The 19,609-nt window shown below is 56.9% G+C and overlaps 1 protein-coding gene across 1 annotated transcript in view; it reads left to right on the top strand.

Annotated features, from left to right (window-relative positions):
- The first annotated feature begins 365 nt into the window (after window positions 1-365).
- Window positions 366-19,609, top strand: part of SRRM3 (serine/arginine repetitive matrix 3) — a 32,296-nt gene continuing 13,052 nt past the window's right edge. Inside the window, exons 1-9 of the mRNA XM_065893128.1 lie at window positions 366-598; window positions 7,215-7,316; window positions 15,313-15,441; window positions 15,537-15,617; window positions 16,109-16,138; window positions 16,593-16,655; window positions 16,785-16,820; window positions 18,701-18,751; window positions 19,331-19,435. Coding sequence (XP_065749200.1) covers window positions 366-598; window positions 7,215-7,316; window positions 15,313-15,441; window positions 15,537-15,617; window positions 16,109-16,138; window positions 16,593-16,655; window positions 16,785-16,820; window positions 18,701-18,751; window positions 19,331-19,435 — 830 coding nt within the window. The remainder of the gene's footprint in view (window positions 599-7,214; window positions 7,317-15,312; window positions 15,442-15,536; window positions 15,618-16,108; window positions 16,139-16,592; window positions 16,656-16,784; window positions 16,821-18,700; window positions 18,752-19,330; window positions 19,436-19,609) is intronic.

Genomic DNA, 19,609 nt, shown 5'->3' with positions numbered 1-19,609 from the left:
GCAGGGGCCAGGCATTGGTACAAGGCAGAGAGGGTTGTCCTGAGTGGTACTAGGTCCCTGGATTTGAGAAAGTTACTTAGAGCCCGTCTAGTCCGGCCTGAATCCACCCACCTTACAGATGGGGAAAGCCCAGTGTCCGTCCGATTCCCCCTCATGCCCTGGGGTTTGACCCAAAGGTGCAAACCTGCCACCAGCCCGGCTCTGCAGCATGAGGCGAAGCGGATTAGAGCCGTGAGTGGTCCTTTAAATCTCCAGGATTAACCCGCGCCGAGAGGAGCTTAGCAGGTGCCCGAGAAGTGACCATCCCGCCGGGTGTCTCTTTCTACCCCGCAGGGCCGAGGCCAGCAGCTCCGGGAGCAGCCACCATGTCCTCCACAGTGAACAACGGGGCCGCCAGCATGCCGTCCCCGCCCGACGCGGCGAACGGCTTTCCGCAGCCGGGCGCTTCGTCGGGGGCCTGGCCGCGGGCAGAGGAGGAGCTGCGCGCCGCGGAGCCCGGCCTAGTGAAGCGCGCGCACCGCGAGATCCTGGACCACGAGCGCAAGCGGCGCGTGGAGCTCAAGTGCATGGAGCTGCAGGAGATGATGGAGGAGCAGGGGTGAGTCGGGACGGGGCGGGGACGGGGCGGGGCACTGGGGGCGTGGAGGGAACCAAGGGCGGCGCCGGGGCGGAGCCAGCGTTGGGACCCGGGAGCCTGTAAGGTCAGAATCTGAACCATTGCAAGCCCAGCCGAACTTTCATTCATTTATTAGTTTATTCTACCAATAAGCCATCTTGAACTCCTGCTCTATGTCAAGCTCTGACCTGGGCTCAGATTCGCAGAAGCCAAGGAGACACAGTCCATGCCTTCCAGAAATATCCAGCCCAGTGCAGGAGAGAGGCCTGTAAACATCAATGATAAATCAAAGCCTCAGTTTCCCCTTCTATAAAATGGGTGGATCGAGCTGCCTGGTCTCTGCCAAGTAGATGCTGCAGCCAGGCAAGAAAGCACAGTGGGCCCCTACTATGTGTGAGGGCTGCCTGTGGTTTCAGCAAAGAAATCCCACCCTGGAAGCTTAGGTTTCACCCTATCTAGTTTAGAACCAATCACAGGGGCACACAAGTGTGCCAGGCACTGTTCTGGGCAACGGTGGACCCCAGAGCCGAATCAGAGTCACTTCCTCAAAGACCACCCTTCCAGCCCCTATTCCTTCCCCATCTCAGAAGGGAAACAAACATGTTAACAACCAACTCCACCATAAGACAGATTAGAATCATGGTTATAGGACAGGACAGGAGAGGGTCAAGTGCTTCAGGAGCTCAGAGGGGAGATTATGAGAGAAGACATTTGAATGGGCCTTGAAGCACGTGTAGGAGTTCGTCAGGCTGAGAAGGAGGGGTTGCGCATTAATCAGTAAGGATTTAGGGACCTCCCCCTGAAAATCCAGTGGAGACAGGACAGCCCTCACACGTGGAGCTGGAGGCAAAGAAACAGAGAACAAAGCCATTCCCATCTGTGCAGCTCCAAAGAAAGCTGGTATTCCCAAGCCTCCCTTTTGTATCTGCCCTGAGTACTTTGAAACTACTGGGCCGGCTGTTGAGGGAGTCAAAGTGGGGAGCAGGGCCCGCCCATCAGGCTTGCACTATCAGTGAGCTGAGAAATCAGAAATGCCCAGTGCATTAGGGCCTGGAGCCACATGGGGACAGACAGCCTGTGGACAGCAGTCCTTCCAAACCACATCTTTGTCTGTTCATCCAGGCCTCCTGGGCTCCCTAAGAGGCAGCCAAGACAAGGCTCACTGTCCCTTTGGAGCCCAGAAGACACTGAGGCTCAGACAAAGATAGTCACCACCACCCAAGGCCCTCAGGAAGGCAGGGCCAAGGCTGCCACGCAGGGCCGCTTGTAGGAAAAGAAAGGGGCACGGGGACTTGGTGTTCACCGCCAGGTGGGGACCAGGTGGGGGTGCGGAGGGTCCCTGCAGAGAGGGATGGATGGGTGGAAGGCTGCTGAAGACAGACAGAAAGGAGGCTTCCAGTTGGCAATGAAAACAGGTTTGATGAGCTGTGGATGTGGCCAAAGAAATGAGATCCCAAGGGGCAGGGTGGAGTAGCGGGTGGGGAATGGAGTATCCTTCTGCAGAGAAAGTCTCAGACCTTAATTAAACCTGCAATTCCTGCTGAATTGGGAGACTCGAGAAGTGGAGGGAGTGTGGGAGTGGCTGGGAAACAGGATTACTGGGACAGTAGAGAAGCAGCCTTCCGTGCTTCATTCTAGGAAAACACACCTTTCCCCTCCCAGAGCCCCGCCCCTTCTCCGTCACAGGGCCCCGCCCCCTTCCTAAGACCCTTCCTCTTCACTGAACCTTCCCCTTCGGAAAGGCCTCCCCCTCACAGAGCCCCAACCTTTCAGGGGCCTTCCCTCCCCAACAGCCCCACCCCGACGGTTGGATCTCCCCCTGCACTGGGAGGCTTATTATCCGACGAGGGCAGCGGTGGAGGGGGACGGCATTTGGCCGTGTCCTTGGTGTCCGGCCCCTGGCATCAAGGACTTACGCTTCTCTAGGAAGCACCTATCAGGCCTCCAAATGTTCCGTCAGGGGCCCTTCCCCCACCCAAGCTCTCACTCCAAGTGGTCCTTAGACTGGAGTCTCCCACAAAGCTAGCTCTCAAGTTACCCTCCACCTCCCCTCCCCATCTCTTAGCGGCTGCGCGGTCGGTAGAGGGCACAGCCACTCTGGAGCCCAGCAGTCCGGGCTTCCAGCCCTGGCCTGTGACCTTGGGCAAGTCACAGCTACTGGCCTGTTAAATAGGGAGTTGTTCTGGGAATTCCTTGGCCGTCCAATGGTTAGGACTCCACGCTTTCACTGCTGAGGGCCCAGGTTTCCATCCCTGTTTAGGGAACTAAGATCCCGCAAGCCGGGGCGGAGGGGGGGTGGGGGGGGGAATAAATAAATAAATAAAAATAAGAATAAAAAGTTTAAAAAGGGCTTCCCTGGTGGCGCAGTGGTTGAGAGTCCGCCTGCCGATGCAGGGGACACGGGTTCGTGCCCCGGTCCGGGAAGATCCCACATGCCGCAGAGCGGCTGCGCCCGTGAGCCATGGCCGCTGAGCCTGTGCGTCCGGAGCCTGTGCCCCGCAATGGGAAAGGCCACAGCAGTGAGAGGCCCGCGTATCGCAAAAAAAAAAAAAAAAAAAAAAAAGCATTGTCGGGACTTCCCTGGTGGCGTAGTGGTTAAGTGTCCACCTGCCAATGCAGGGGACACAGGTTCGAGCCCTGGGCCGGGAAGATCCCACGTGCCGCGGAGCAAGTAAGCCTGTGCGCCACAACTACTGAGCCTGCGCTCTACAGCCTGCGAGCCACAACTACTGAGTCCACGTGCCACAACTACTGAAGCCCGCATGCCTAGAGCCCGTGCTCTGCAACAAGAGAAGCCACCGCAATGAGAAGCCACGCACTGCAACTTAGAGTAGCCCCAGCTCGCCGCAACTGGAGAAAGCCCTCGTGCAGCAGTGAAGACCCGACGCAGCCAAATTAAAAAAAAAAAAAAAGAAATGCATTGTCCCCTCCCCCCACCCCAGCCCCAGAGGGCAACCCAGGAAGTCCCCAAGCAAAAATGAATGTGGCACATCCTTCCCGAAGAGTGAAGCGGCAATGAGGGAGCCAGATCGGCTTGGGAAGCAGCGGAGCCAGTAGGCTGCGGCGCTGAGACAGGCAGCCTTGCCCTGCCTACCCGCTTCCCCTGTCCAAGCCCTTGACTTTTAGCCAGCCAGGCCTCCTGCGTGGCCTTAAGTTGGCAGGTGCTGCCACATCCTCAGGGAGTGGGTGATTTGGATACCAGCCTCCCTCTCCTCAGCCTTTGCCTCCTGGGAGAGCAGAGGGGAGAGGCCCAGGTGATTCCTGACCCGGGCCCACGCTGACCCGGGAGGGGTCTAGGGTAGAAAAAGGCAGGGTGCCTGGGACGACTAGACCCTTTGTCCCCACAGCTCTGGGACAAATAATCCTCAATCAACTCCATTTATGGAGCACCTACTACGTGCCAGGCACTGCGCAAGGTGCTTTATATGCATTATCTCCCTTAATCCTGTGACGGCCTTGAAAGGCAGGTTACTATCCCGCTTCACAGACAGAGGCTCAGGCTAAGAGAAGTATGCGGACTTGTCCAAGGTCACAGAGCTAGAACGTGGGGGCGCTGGGATTTGAAAACAGGACGGCCTGGCTCTTCTGCCTCTCCTCGTAATGCCTGTGGCCTCAGCTGAGAGGTGCGAGGGGAGAGGAGACTCCAGGTGGTGGTCACACTTGAGACCACTTCGCCCAATAACCAGATGTCCTCCCTGGGTCCCAGCTTCTCCCAGCAAGAGACCCCGGCACATAGAGGGGTCCTACTGAGTCAGTTCAGTCCAGCAACAGCGGCCCCCCAACAGCAGGTGCTGGCGTTAAGTCACCTCGTCTTACACCTGCCGGCTCTGGGATGAGCCCTAAGTCCCTGCACACGTCCTGCTCCGGGTCTTCATGAAATCCTGGGCTTCGCTCCCACCTCCCAGCCTTCACGTGCTCTGTAGATCCCCAGGCATGCGGCTTGGACCCTGGCCTGAAGCCCCTCCCACACAGCTGGGGGTCTGGCCCAGCCTGGCTCTCTGTCCACCTCCTTCCTGACCCTGCCAGGTCCCAGGCCCCCTGCCGATGGCCCAGCCAGCTGGTGTCTCCCTCCCAGGGGTCTCTGAGTTTGGGGCTCGGCAGTGCTGAAGGGCCGGTACTGTTTTTCTCTGTGCTGGTGACAATGACAAGCTGGTCTCCTGAGGAGAAGGTGAGATGGAAGCAGTTCCTCTGAGCCTCCACTGCTCAGAAAAGGACCAAGGATGTAACTCAGGGGATGTTTACAGCAGGAGGGATTCCCTCCTTCAGAGCCCGGTGACCGAGGGCTCTGTCCTGCCCCGCAAGCAAGGCCTAGGGACCTCCAGCTGAATGCTAAACAGGGACCAAGGTGGACACTTACAAGCCAAGGCCCAGGGCTGGTGAAGCTGGGTCAGTGGTGTCAGCACAGCAGGACCTGAGACACACACACTCCTGCGGAAATGGTGGGGGGTTGGAAGAGACGGGCTCCTCCCCCTGCCAGGCTGGACTCCATCCTCCCTATGGGGAGGGATAAATTAGGAGATTGGGATTAACATATACACACTACTATATATAAAATAGATAACCAAGAAGGACCTGCTGTATAGCACAGGGAGCTCTACTCAATATTTTGTAATAACCTATAAGGGAAAAGAAGCTGAAAAAGAAGATATATATGTGTATATATAACTGAATCACTTTGCTGTACACCTGAAACACAACATTGTAAATCAACAATAGGTCAATTAAAAAAAAGAAAAGAAAAAAAAGGTTAAAATGGTGAAAAAAAATCCTCCCTATAGTGGGCCGCAGAGGTGCCCAAACCTATAGAGGGTGACACCCCAGCTGGGGGTCAGGGGACACATGGTTAAGAAGTAGGTAGTGTTCCTCTCCTAACCCCCCTACCGACATATTCAACCGGTTCCGAGTCCCAGCCATTCTCCCTACCAGATGGTATTTCGTCCACTTCTCCCCCTCCATCCTCACGCCCACTCTCTAGCTCTGACCTCAGCACCTCCCCACTGAACCCCTGCCGTAGCCCAGGGCCGGCCTCCCTCTCCTCCAGCCACATGGCCACCAGAGCCATCTCTCCAAAATGAAAATTCCACCTTCAAACTCTTCAATCCTCTCCGTCACCATCTACTCATTTATCAAACATTTTCGGATGCCACGTGTGGCAGGCAAGGTGCCAGATGCTGAGGGCACAACCGTAATTCAGACAGACAAGGTCCCTGCCCTCAGGGAACTCCCAGGCCAGTGCAGGAGTCAACGGATGATGACTGATGATGACTAGCGCACGAACCACCTGCCAGGAACCGGGAAGCTCAGTTTGCTATGGAAACACAAACACAAACGTTGACACCTAACCTGGTGGGGGGCGGTGGGAATCCATCCTGCTGTAAACATTCCATGAGTCACATCTTTGTGCTTAGCCATGGTTACTTCCCAGAGCAAACCTGGAAGTTAATTTATGAGTCAAAAGCGGTATTCATTTTTCTTTAAGCCTTTTGAAAAGAATTGCCAAATTGCTCTCCAAAAAGGTAGGGTCAATCCCAAATGCTTGCTGAAGGAGAGGAAGGAAGGAGAAAAGAGATGGGGTCCCTGAGAGGGAACAGTGTGCCATCTTCATGGACAGGCTGAGTGGGCCGGGCTGGGCCTGCTGTGTGCACAGAGGGTGGATGGTCAGATGACAAAGAAGACGGGACCTCGGTTCCTATTTGGTCACCACATTTTCTGTCCAGGACGATGACCTGCAGCCCAGGAAGGGGAGAGGGTGGGAGCCTGGGACCCCAAGACTCAACCAGCAGCATCCACTGGACAGCTGCGTGTGCTGGGCACAGGGCCGGGGGCTGGGTGAGCACAGAACCCCCCACCCCGGGAGCAGCATGGACATCTGTCACAGTGGTGGTGTGAAAGAGGTTACAACCAAGCCCAGGGTGTGGGAACAAGGATGAGGGGTAGATAATTCTGGGCTTTGGTCCCTAGCCTCAGGGAGGGAGGGAGAGCGGAGTCGAGAAGTCGGGAGCTTCCATCCAAGGCCCAGACTCCATCCACCCCCCATCCCAAGCTGGGAAGCAATGGATCTACCCCTGGGATCCTGGGCCAGCCACCTGGCAGCCTAGACCTTGCAGAGGCGGGGATGCGCCGAGGATCTCCCCAGGCTATTGTGAGGATCAGAGGTCCTTGAAGCAGGAAAGCAGAAAAGGCCATGTATGTGTCAAGGCCACGGGTCTCACTTGTCCCCTAAAATGTCTCCAGAGAGTGAATGCAGCCTGGACGTGGGAGGGAGGCCTGCCCTGGGGTGGGGGAGGGCCAGGAGGAAGGGCCCCGTCTCCCCTGGTGGGTCTCCCCACTTCTGGGAGCAACACTTCCTGTAGTTTATGTGTTTGATTGGCTGGTAGTTTGTTTGTTTAGTTGATTGGTTGGCTGAGTTGGTGCAAAACGGGTAGGCCTTGAGCCTCCCCAGCACTGAGAATCTTGGTGGTGGTGTGACCTTGGACAGGTCGTTGCAAGCTGGAAAGTGCCCACATGACTGAGGGCTGGGGGGATGGGCTGGGGGGCGGGCAGGTGGGGAGGAAACCAAACCCAAGACAGCAGTTCTCATCTTCCCTGTGCCCCACAGGTACTCAGAGGAGGAGACCCGGCAGAAGGTCAGGACTTTCCGGCAGATGCTAATGGAGAAGGAGGGAATGCTCACCAGGGAGGACCGGCCTGGGGGCCACATGTGAGTGCTGCCCGGGTGGGCAGGGCACAGGGAGAGTGCAGGCTCAGGCGGCAGCTGGGGGCCAGAGGGGCCTTTCCCAGGGATCCCTAAGTTGGTCGGGGCTGGAGGGGGGAGAAAGAGGAGAAGGAGGACAGGGCATGGGTCTTGCACACTGGAAGCTCTGGCCTGGCCCGGGGCACGAGCAGGAGCCGCTGGGCACCCGGGCATCCCCGAGGCCCTCTCCCTGGGCCCTGGGTTCTATCTATCGCCCAGCGGTAGGGGAGGCACCCCAGATCTCAGCTCAGGGAATCCTGGGCTGTGAATCAGGAACTTGAGAAATGTTCTCACCCTCGTGTTGTCAGTGGCGGATAGGCTAGTCCCTCTGCCCCAACTACTACCACCTATGAAGTGGCCTCCAGAGCAAGCACAGACTCTGGAAAATAAGAACTAACGCACCAATGCCATTGCTGGCTTAGCCAAAGGCTTATCGGGTACAGAGAACATGGGCTCTGTGGCGGTCACATCTCTGCAGCTGTCACAGGACAGGAGGAGCACTGAGGTGCTGTGGCCCCCCGGGTGGGCTTTGGATCAAACAGGGAAGTTATAGGGAGGCAGACTTTGTCTCAGATTACAGGAGAACCGTCAACCACTCAAAACCATATGAAATGGAGCAGCTGCTATAGGAGGGCGGGGACTGCAAGTGTCCAGGCATGGCTGGATGATAGCATCTTGCTGGGTCCCTAAGTCCCTGTGCACCTTTACTGGCACAAAAATAAAATGACAGCACCTTCTGAGCGATTTTCCTGTTGCCGTTGTCTTGAGGGCAAACGGCATGCCAGGAGTAGATGGACCTCGACGGGCAGCGGGGAAGCCCTTTCTGCAGAAATTCTGGACTGCTGGGGGATCCCGGGTTGGGGTGTCCACTCCTAACCCCACTCAACCTCACCTCTCTGGCTTGAGTAGGAACATAAGCAGAGTCAGGGGGACTTCCCTGGTGGTCCACTGGTTAGGACAACGCGCTCCCACTGCAGGGGGCGCGGGTTCGATCCCTGGTCAGGGAACGAAGATCCCACGTGCTGCACGGCGCGGCCAAAAAGAAAAAAGAAAAAAAGAAGAAGCAGAGTCACGGCAGCCTCGGGTTTGTAGGGGGCTCGCGGGTGATCTGGGGGAGCCTGGCTCAGCGGGCCTGCTCTCTCCTCCCCGGAGGTGGGAAGAAGTCATACCACCACCACCTCCTTCTCTCCAGCTTCCCAGAACCCACAGCACCCCTCAACAACTGCTGTGCCCACCTCACTGATGCCCGAAGGTCCCCACCACCACCCAGCAGGGCGAGCCCCTCCCTCCCTTCCCTTCTCAAACCTCCCGACAACCAGATGCTCCCGCTGCTGTCCGCACCACCTCCAAACCCACCAGGTCCTGCCTTTCTGACCTGTGTCCCCCCAGATCCCCCCAGGGCTCCTCTGGAAAATCAGCCACCCTTTCCTCTTCCATCCAGTGTGAGAGCGGGAGGCCTCGTCCGGAATCTACCTTTGCCGCTTTCTCTGGGTCCTTCCAGCGATAACCGCCCCTCCAGCCCAAACCTGCCATCCTGCCTGCCCTCTCCTGGGCTCCTTCTTAATCTACTCCCCGTCCTTCCTCAATTCTGCTATCTCCTCCCGCTTCCAGCCCACACGTGTCTCTCCTTTTTCCACCCCATTTCTGCAGAGCACGTGGTACACGTTGTCTCCACTTCCTTAAGCCATGGAGGTCTGGCTTCTTGCCCCCATGACTCCGGTGACCTGCTTGGGCCGTGGCTGCCTGAGCCCTCCTTAGCATGGCCCAGGCTCCTCTGCAGGCCTGGCCTCTCTCTGGTGCATGCCACCACTGTACTTCCCCAGTGGAAACCTGCTTTCCCCCCTGGCTTCCAAGATTCAGTTCTTTGTGAGTTTCCTCCTACCCCTCTGATGGCTTCTGCTCCTCCCTCACTTCTGCCCACTTCTCCGATGTTGTCTCCCCGCAAGGATCTGTCATGTCCTCAGGTCTCTCCCCCAGGTCTCCCTTCCCTCTTCTTCCTGGGGAATCTCATCCATCCCCCAGCTGGAACGCTGCCCTGGTAGTGGATGACTCCCAAGTCTTTTCCAGAAGTCCTGATCTTCTCTTTCCTGGAATGAATGAATGAATGAATGATGCATTTAAGAACTGGGGAACATTAGGAAGGATGTCATGGAGAGGTTGCGGTGTCCATCATCAGAAGGAAAGTCCTTGAAGGTCCGTGCTGTATGCCGAACCCTGCGCTGGTGCTATGAGGGGGGCAGGGGTGGGGGGAGGGAAAGACTGCCCCTGCTCCCTGGGTGGAAACACAAACCTCCAACCTGAAACCGGGAATTACTGGCAGCCGTGGACAAGAAGAAACAATGTGGCCACTTGAACAACTTAGTCTCAAGCTCTGTGCGTGTTTGGTGGGGGAAGAGAGACAGGCTAGGGTGGTTGGTCAGGAAGGGTTCCTCGGAAGAGGCAGTGTCAGGAAGACTTGACAGTCAAGGAGGACTCCTGCTCTGGAAGCAGAGGAGAATATAGACTTGGCAGGGTCCTGGGATCCTGCTAGAATATTAGAAGACATTGAGGACAAGTTCGTTACCAGTTTTGTTTACTGCTGTATCCCTGGTGCCTAAAACAGTGAGGTTTGCCCAATCTCCCCCAAAGCCTCAGTTTCCTCCTTTACACAGGGAAGGGTTGAGACCAGAAGCCTTCTTCTAGCTCACGCAGCCAAAATGGTATGAAAATAGCGTTGCAAACAGTGACTGCAGCAGTGATGGTGGCCTGGATTACTCCCGGGCTGGGAAGAGTTGTTTGTGGTACTGAACCCAAGGCCAGAGGCAGAGAGGTGACAGCGGGCTAGCGACAGATTGGTCATATGCCTTCCTGTGGACCTGGCAACCGACCAGGTCTTCAGTTCTCAGTTCAGAGTACAGGCTAGCGGAGGGAGAGTGTGTGCTCTGGCATCAGACACCCCACCTGTCTTAACCTCTAGGTTCAATACTAACCCCCTGAGCTCTGTATCCCAGCTCCACCACACCCCAGCTGTGTGACTTGGGTAGGTCCTTGATTTCTGTGGGCCTTCAGTTCTTTATTTATAAAATGCAGATATTAGTACCATCCTCAAAGGACTGTAGAGGAAATTAATTGAAACAGTGACTGTAAGCGTGAGGACTAGTGGCTGGCACACAGCAGACGCACATCACCACTGGATGATCGCCACCACCACTGTCTTAGGCACCTCGGGCTGCGATAACACAGTACCGTAAACTGGGTGCCTTGATCTACAACAGAAACTTATTTTTCACTGTTCTGGAGGCTGGAAGTCTGAGGTCATGGAGTAGTCCCCTCCAGTCTCCTCTCCACACTGGACACCGGAACATCACACTGCCGTGTTCTGGGTGTGATCCCATAGATGGTAGGAGCCAGTGGAAGGCTCTTGAGACGTGTGATGCGGTCAGACAGGTGTTTAGGGACTTTCTCCTTTGGCAGATGGATCAGATGGGTAAAACCACAGGGGGAACAGTGGGGCAGCCGGCACTCTAATCTGGCAGAGAAGTGATGGAGAGTGTGGTCCCAGAGACACTGAGAGAGGACATGGCTTTTGTCTGGAAACCGATTCATGTGGGGAGTCCTAGTTTGCCCCCAGAAAACTTCTGTGGGTCCCCACCCTCCAGGCAATCATACTTGGATTCCCTGGCCTGGCGCTCAAGGCTCTCCACACTCTAGACCCACCCTGGCTTCCCACTCCCGGTATCACGCAGTAGCCAGCCCGACCTGCTGGCAGCTCGCAGCCACGTCCTGCACGTTCTCACTTCCACGCCTTTGCTCATCCTGGGCCCTCAGCCAGAAACACCCTTGTGCACGGGTTCGAATATACCCCATCATCCAAGGCTGCCTCTAAAAACCACTTTATTCCTGGGATAAAAGTAAAATCTTCTCCTCTTTGGGATATATACAATGTTTTCTTTACTTCGATGTCTGTTATCAGTTCTTTGTTTCACTTTAATAGACAACCTTTAAGAACAGTTGTTCTCATCACTATGTAGCGCCCCTCCCCTCCCATATATGGACATCATAATAATTGTTCTCATCACTATGTAGCGCCCCTCCCATATATGGACATCATAATTGTTCTCATCACTATGTAGCGCCCCTCCCCTCCCATATATGGACATCAGATTATATTGCATCTTGGTTTGCAAGAGCACAGAACCATTCAAGTTTACTCCGGATGCTTTACAAAAAAGAATAATTGTTTTCATAGTTATGTAATGTAACAAAATGTTTGGGAGAGAGGGTTTCTGGGAAACAATATTCCTATGCTACTTCCGAAAACAATGAGCGAATGCCGGCGTTTTTTTTTTTCCACGTCCCTGATTTTGTACATAGTGTGACCTCTCCACGCCTCACATTTTTGCTATGAGGATATCAGTGATGATACCCACATCAGAGGCTTGTTGAGTATTAAATGACTGAATGAGATAAATATATGTAAAGTGTTCAGAACAGCACGCGACACCTGCCTTAGATTAGTATCATATGCACCTGTCATATTTTTGCCCTGTGCCACGAGGAGCTACAGGAGAGGCCCTTGTTCCTGCCACCGCTGCCCCCTCCCTCCGGCCCCGGGCAGGCCTGGCACACAGGCTGAGTGAGTGAAGGGAGAGGGCAGCCCCTTTGCCTGGAACCCTCCTCCTCTTCTGTCTGGATTCATTCATCTGTCAATTGGCCATTAGGCTCCTGGCAAATGGGAAACAGGACCAGTTAATTAGCGACACTGCTGTCAGAGGGAAGAGCGTGTGACTCGCAGTCTCTTCCCAGGTCGGAGCCCTTCCTGGGAAGCCTGTCCAGCAGGTGTTCCCTGCGGTGCTGGGTTCAACCTCGATTTGCCCTTGGTCCCTCTGCAGTGGACTCCAGCTGGGCTTACTTTGGTCAGCTCTGTGGGGTTCCGTTCCTTCTGTCACAGGGGAGGAACACCTCCCCTGCCTATTCCACCGTCGTGGTGAGGAGTAAACTAACTAACAAACGTGAACTTAAGAGCAGGAAATGCTAAACAAATCTAGAATTCAGTGCACACACCCACAACTGTGTCTACAGACCAGGGAGGGGACAGCTGAGCTAACATCCACAGCAGGGAAGCCCAGCCAGCAGAGTCGAGGGCCGTCCTGTTTGCTCATGAATTCTCAAAGCCAATTGCATAGGTGAACTTACATTCTTAATCAAAGGTCCCCCAAAATAGGACATGTTCCTTTCCCTCTCTGGGCCTCAGTTTTCTCATCTCTGAAGTGGGGGTGTGCATATTTCTCTAAATCAGGAACTGGTTCTGAGTGGGATTTGAACTGTGGAGAGCCATCTAAACATTAGAGAACATTCTTATTAGTGATGTTCTCAGCCAGGAAGGTCAGGACAGGAGAACCCAGTGTTCTAGCCCTGGGAGAGCCTGCAAAGTGGACATAAGGGTACCAGCTGCACAAAACCAGCAAGAGAGGCCTCAGCATAGGCCCATTTATACCCCTGGAACTGCCAGGAAAAGTCTTACCAGAAGGTTCTGAAACCTTGTGCATCTCCCTGAGCCTGGATCTCCTCACGCCTGTCTTCTGGTGCTCCCAGCAGACAAGGTCAACCTCCCAGAAAGGACTGGAAAGTGAGAGAGGTCAAATGATAAGGTCCCAGGGAGGGAGGATGGGGCAGAGGGCAGGGAGCTCTGTCCCTGGGACAGAGGTATAAAGGAAAGATGTCTCTAGGGGTGCAGCCAGCAGAACGAGGAGGGCCCAGCGAGGGCCTATATTCAGTGGCTAACCCACCTTGGATATTAGGAGGCAAGGAAGGATTCCTGCAGAAGGCAGGGCCCAAACTGAGCTGTTTTAGTTTGTAAATAACCTTCGTCATTTTTGTGTTAGGATAAACGGAAGCTCCCTCCTCCCACTGGCTCACCCACACGATGTCTGTGGCGCCCTTCAGTTTTGCTAAAGACTGTGATTTATGTGTCAGGCGTTTGTAGGGCTGAGGGCTGTGTGGGGGCAATGGGCCCTGGGACAGGCCCAGGAGTTGGAGATTTCAGGGACGGGAAGTAGGAGGCCACTGGCTTCAGGAAGAGGAGCACGGGGAAGAGCAGAGAGGTTTGAATGAAGGGATGTGCGGGCTCTGCAGGGTCAGGGGAATGACATGAGCCTCCATCACCCCAGAAACACCTCCCATCACACCTGTGTGACTTCTAGGCTGCCAGGGCCAGGATAGCGTTTGGGATCCCAATGACATTCTTGACACGAGCCTCGAGGCTAGCCAACCCTGTCAGATATGGGTTACATTCTTTTTTTTTCAAATCCAAAACTCAGTCTTCCAAGAGCTGCTTAGTGGGTACTCTGCTGCAGATTTGTCCCTGAAAATCCTTTCACCTTGTAGCTGTGATCTGCCTTCCTTGCTCTGTTTCTCTTTCATGTGTCAAAACCACTTTTCTCCCTGGAAGAGGAAGTGTTGGTGTGTGACAGAGGTCCCTCCATCTAGCAATGGTGACCGTGTGTGCACGACAATGGTCGCGGGCCAGGCCTCATGTCAGGAGCTTCACAGAATCTTACTGAATCCTCTCCTCAAAGCTGGGATATTCTTTTCCTCGTTGTATAGATAAGGAGCTGGAGGCTCAGTGAGCGTGGTCATGCCTGAATTCACACCTGTCTGTGTGAATCCAAAGCTTATGTCACATCCTTAACGCTCTGCCATCCAAGCCCTGGCCTCCCTCGCTCTGGGCAGGAAAAAGATGAGCCCGGTGAAACCAGGGCTGAGCCTCCATCTGGGAGGGGCACTGTCTAAGCCAGCACAGAATGAAAAATGGAAGATGGAGGGGGCGCATCACCCTGGAGCTGGGCCTTTGGAGGGTTATTTCCGGGCGTGTTCAATAAAAAACAAAGTTACACAGCATCTGGGACCTCAGTGAACTGTCCCAGCACCGCTGTAACATAATTAGCATTCTCATCTTGGAGAAGAGGCTCAGAGAGGGGGCATGACAGGCACTGGGTCACACAGCGACTCAGGGACAGTACATAATGAGGGCACATCTGCAGCTTCAAAGTTCCTGCTCTTGCCTTAAGCCCAGAGGCCTTTAGGGAAAATCTCCACTCTTCCAAGTGCCCGCAGGGAGCAAACATCTGTGGCAGAAGATGGCTGGGGGCTCCTAAGCCGGTAGCTGGGACAAGATGACGCGGTCCCCGCTGAGTGAAGCGGAGAGCTCGGCAAGATGGATGGGGAGCATCGGGGCGGGCAGAGTGCAGAGGCCTGTGCCGACCGCCACTGGGCAGTGATTGATGACAGCCTGGCAGCGGGAGCAGAGCCGCCAGGCCTCCGGAGGCTGCAGAGAGGAGGGCGAGGAGAGGCTATGAATATTTCAGAGATGCAGCAGGGGCTGGAAGGAGGCACCCCGGCAGGGGAGGGGCTCAGGGACCGTGGGATTAAGGACGGACAGATATCAGAAAGGGGGCAGCTAAGAAAGGGGGAAGGGGCTCTCTGAGAAAGCGGGGCTCAGTGAGGGAAAAGGGGAGCGGGGGAGGGGATGGGGCCTCTGGAATAGGACGCTGGGGTTAAGGCTGCAGGGATCAGTGAAAGGGGCTCAACGAGGGAAGAGAGGGCTCAGTGGGGCGGACTGGGGCGCATTGAATGAGACTGAGGGACAAAGAATCAGTGTCGGGAGGGGCCTCGGCGAGGGGAGGGGCCTCACTAAGGAGGAGGGGTCTCCCAGAGGGTGAGAACTCAGAAGGAGGACGGCTAAGTGAGGGGGTGGGGGCTCCGTACTCTTTCCTCTTTTGCAAAATATGGCATCGTTGAGGCTGGGGCCCTGTAACGGAGGCTCCCGGTCGGGTTCCCCAGATCCCCGCCTGACCCTCTAAAGGTCGGTGCCGGCGCATTCTGACCTTGCCGCCCGGCCAGGCCCCGGTGCGCAGCGCGGAGAAAGGGGCCGCCGGAAGGCCGGGCCGCGGTGGCGGGTGCTGAGCGTCCCTGTCGCCGGCAGCGTGGCGGAGACCCCGCGGCTGATCGAGGGCACCGAGCCGGACCTGGAGTACGCGCCCTTCGACGAGGACGACGGCCCGGTGGACTGCGACTGCCCGGCCGCCTGCTACCGAGGGCACCGGGGGTACAGGTCAGCGCCCGCCGCGGCGGGGGGTGGGGGCAGATGGGGCCACCCCTCCCCCCTCACCTCCGCCCCACCCCCACCCCCCGCCCCTTCTCACCCAGGACCAAGCACTGGTCCAGCAGCTCGGCGTCGCCCCCTCCCAAGAAGAAGAAGAAAAAGAAAGGCGGCCACCGGAGAAGCCGGTAAGAGCTGCCACCGGCCAGCGCGGGATGGGAGGAGAACGGTGGGGCCCCCAGGTGCCCATCCCTCGGCTGGCAAGGCGCCAACGCCTCATTGTGGACCCCGCCCCTCGCTGAACCCCTCTACCCTTACTGAATCCCTCTCCCTCACTGCGCTGCCCCCCCAAGAGCCCCTCCCCTTCACCAGGCCCCTCGTCCCACTGGGTACCCACCCCCACCAGTGGCACTCACCTGCCCCAGAACAGGGCAGCCCCCCACCACCACCTCGGTCCACCTGCTCTTCATCCTCCAGCACCCTCCCCAGGGGTCCTGCCTCCACCACCAGCTTGAGTGGCCAGGGGAGGAGGGGTTTGGCTGGTGTCATCTGTGGTTCCCGGTCTCTATGTGCCTATGTGCCTTCTCCCCTGTGCTAAGTGAGACCCTGGCCAATGTCTGGGGCCCCAGCTAACCCCGCCCAATTGTCTGTCTCCCCTTCTTTCTCCCCCGGCCCTCAGCAAAAAGAGGAGACTAGACTCCGAGTGCAGGTCAGTAATGAAGGCGGGTCAGCGATGGACGGGCTGGGCCTGGAGAGGATGTCTGTGGGTGGGAGAGAATCCAAGGCCATCCCCCAGAGGCTGCAGACCTGCCACCCCAGGGCCTGGACCTGGACAGGGCCAACATGCCAGCTTTTCCCCACAGAGGCCAGAAATTCCATCATTGGAGCCTCTAACCTTTGGGTTTGAAACAGTCCTCGCTCACAATGCCCAGGAGGCTGGAAAGTGACGAGGGGACAACACAGGCAGCTCCATCAACTACCCTTAGGGACCTTGTGGACCCTCAGGGCCTCGGTTCATTCTGTACAGTGGCAGCTGGCTTCAAGCCCTGGAATCCCCTTTCCAGCTTGGAGGCCCCAGGCGCCCGGGGTTCCCCAGCCATTTCCACCGCCCCTCATCCCAGGGCCCCAGTTCACTAGACCCCCCACCACCACTGTGTCCGCAGCTGTGGGAGCTCCTCACCCCTGCGCAAGAGGAAGAAGAATGTGAAGAAACACCGCCGAGACAGGTACCCTCGGCCTCCCCTGGGGCCTCCCCTCACTTCCACCGCCCCACCCCCACCACGACCAATGCTGTGCAGATCCCGTCCTCAGGCCACCCCAGGCATGCTCAGGAGAGCCCTTTTATGGCCCTACAGGTCTGATTCTGGGTCCCGGAGGAAGAGGCGGCGCAGGTGAGTGGCGCCCTTTGGAGGCAGGACAGGAGGATGTGGACAGAGGCCAGTGCCCCCCTGCAGGGACCGAGGAAGCCATGATGGGAGGGGTGTTGCCAGGGTCCTGTCCTGCTCCATCTTCCCACTCCAGGGACTCCTCCCCAGAGCCAGACAGGGGACTGGAGGGTGGGGGGGGGGAGGAGGAAGGCCAACTGCAACCCTTGCTTGCCCCATGAGTCAGCCTCACCTTGGGGGCCCCGAGAATTTCCAGACAACACAGTATACTGGTCCAGTGTGCAAGGGGTGCAGCCGTGGAGGTGCCAGTTGGGAAGGCAGAAGCATCAGGACCCCAGGTTTGCAGGGAAAGGGCATGACAGGCAGAAGGACGTTCTTGAGCTAGGAAGGCTCAGTGGTTAGGAGCCGGAGTGAGCGGGCTATGCCTACAGGTGGAGTTTCTGGGGGACAGGTATCAGCCCCCAACAAGCCTGACTGCCAGGCTATGAAACCTCCACTCAGGTGGGGCTGGGAGCCAGCAGGGGACTCTGAGCAGGACAGTGACTTGTTCAGGATGGATTGCAGAGGGGAGAGGAGGTGTAAGGCCGGAACCCAGGCAGAGGTAGGGGTGTGGAAAGTAGTAGAAAACTCTCCATGGAGGAAAGGACGATGTGGGGCAGTCACATCCCCACTGTTGACGTTGGAGCCAGACCCCCTCCCAGCAGCCCTGGGGAGGGGCAGAGTCCCTGGTCCCATTCCGGCAGTGAGAATTTGCCCACGGCCACTTGCAAGGTGGGGGAGGAGCCTAAACAAACACCTCCTCCTGTCCCTCCAATTTCCTGTCTCTCCCCCTTGTAGCCCTCTCCCGTCCTTCAGGGTCAGTGTGGGCCCCTACTGCCCCCCAGTGGTCACCAACCGCTTGCACAGATCCTCTGTCCCGCTCCCATCAGTCCTGGGAAAGACCTAGAGGTGAGCTAGGGCCAGACCAGCTCCAGAGGGGGAGACTGAGGCCCAAAGCAGGCAGCATGAGTTCTAGAACCCAAACCTCTGGACTCCTGGGCCTGCCCCCGACCCAACTCTGCTCTTGTGTGAAACACATTCTTGTGTTTCTTAGCATCACCTCATTTTTTGGTCAGAAGGAGGCATCTGTTCACACTAGAGGGATTGAGCAGGAATCTGGGAGGGTAGCAGGCATCAGGGAGGGTGAGGCTGAGAGACCTACAGGGGTGAGACCTTAGAAGCCTGATCAGAAACTTCTCAGTCCATTTGTCAAAGGCAGAAGGAGCTGGGCTGTGGGGCTCGCCCCAGAGAGCTGGATGAGATGAGATGGGGTTTGAGTAACCCCAAAGCAGGAAGGTCATCATGTCCAAGGGAAAGCATTTCTTTCCTAAACCCCTGGTGAGCTGGCCCAAGGCTGGGCCACAGTCTGAGGGGACAGAGAGGCAGGAGGCCTGGCCCCTACCCTAGAGAGCCCCATCCGAGGGAACCTGGGGCACAGGGGACGCAAATGAGGTGTGGAGGGGCCACCCCCCCCCCATGGCAACTCCTCAGAGGGGCCTATCCCAAGACCAATGCCAGAGGAAAGGGCAGGTCACCCCTCCTTCTGGGGCCAGAGCCACATCGCCTATGGCACTGCCAGAGGGAACAGCAGCTGGGGCCCAGGCAGGAGGCGATCCAGGCCACGACTTAGAGGAGAAGGAGGGAATAAGGCCTGGCAGAGTAAAAGGGGCAAAAGCAGTGGGGTGGGGTGGGCAAGCCCACGCCAGCCAGGGAGTCTCAGGTACAAGAGAGGAACACATCTCAGATCCACACCTGGACACAGCCAGCTCCGAGCTCGAAGGCCCCGCCCTCCCCCGGCCAGCTCAGGGCTCAGGCTGTGCTGTCACAGTAGCCTCTGCTTTCTGTAGATCTCGAAGCCCCAAGAGCAAAAGAAAAGAAAAGAACAAAGAAAGGAAGAGGTGAGTACCCTCCCCCCGTCTCCAGCCCCTCAGCCCGCTCCCCTTCTCCCCCCCACCCCCCACCCCACCCTGCAACCAGAAAACTTGGCCTTCTAGAATCACAGAATCAGGCCCTCGAAGATAGCTCATGTCCCCGCTGCCCAGAAGGAAAAATTCAGACCCAGAGAGGAAGCCAAGAGCCCCCATGAGTCGGTGGCAGAGCTGGAATCCAGACCCGTGGCCTCCCAGGCCAGGGTCCTTTCAAGTTCAGTCCTTGTGACTCCCCTGCATCCCAGTTACAAGAACACCAACTGAGGGGCGAGTGGGGTCTTGGGGGGCTGGGACTGTCTACAGAAAAGGATGCCTTTTTCCTAATTCTGACAAATGACCACATGGACTAACTCTGCCCAGCATGGACAGGGTTTGTGTTATTTTTGTATGAGGCTATTTTCGTAAGAGACTATTTTGGGGGGCTGGGGGGAGACTATGGGGGCAGCAGCGGCGGGCAGGGAGGTCAGCAGAGGCTTCCATCAGGGCTTCACAGGGATCCCCCCTGGGGAGGTGGGGCAGAACTCGAGTACAGCCTGATTTCTCTCCCAGGCCACATGCAGAGTCCCCAGGCCGGAGGTCGCATCGCCACAGCAGCGGCAGCTCCCACAGTCCCTCGCTGTCCTCCCGTTACAGTGATTCCAGATCACCTAGCAGGTAGGCCCCGGGCCACTGGGCGCGCTCAGGTGTGGTTGAGCTCCCTTTCCGCTGGAGGGAGGGGACCTGCAGTTTAAACACTCCCCCATCCCCAGGGCTGGGGAGCGGGGCTGACAGACAGACAGCTCAGCAGTGGGTAGAAATTCACCAGGGCTGAGCTGCTGCCCATGCCCA

This window comes from Phocoena phocoena, chromosome 15, assembly GCF_963924675.1.
Source record: "Phocoena phocoena chromosome 15, mPhoPho1.1, whole genome shotgun sequence".
Taxonomy (NCBI): Eukaryota; Metazoa; Chordata; class Mammalia; order Artiodactyla; family Phocoenidae; genus Phocoena; species Phocoena phocoena.
Note: the sequence above shows the minus strand (reverse complement) of the source record. Positions and strands in the feature narration are given on the sequence as shown.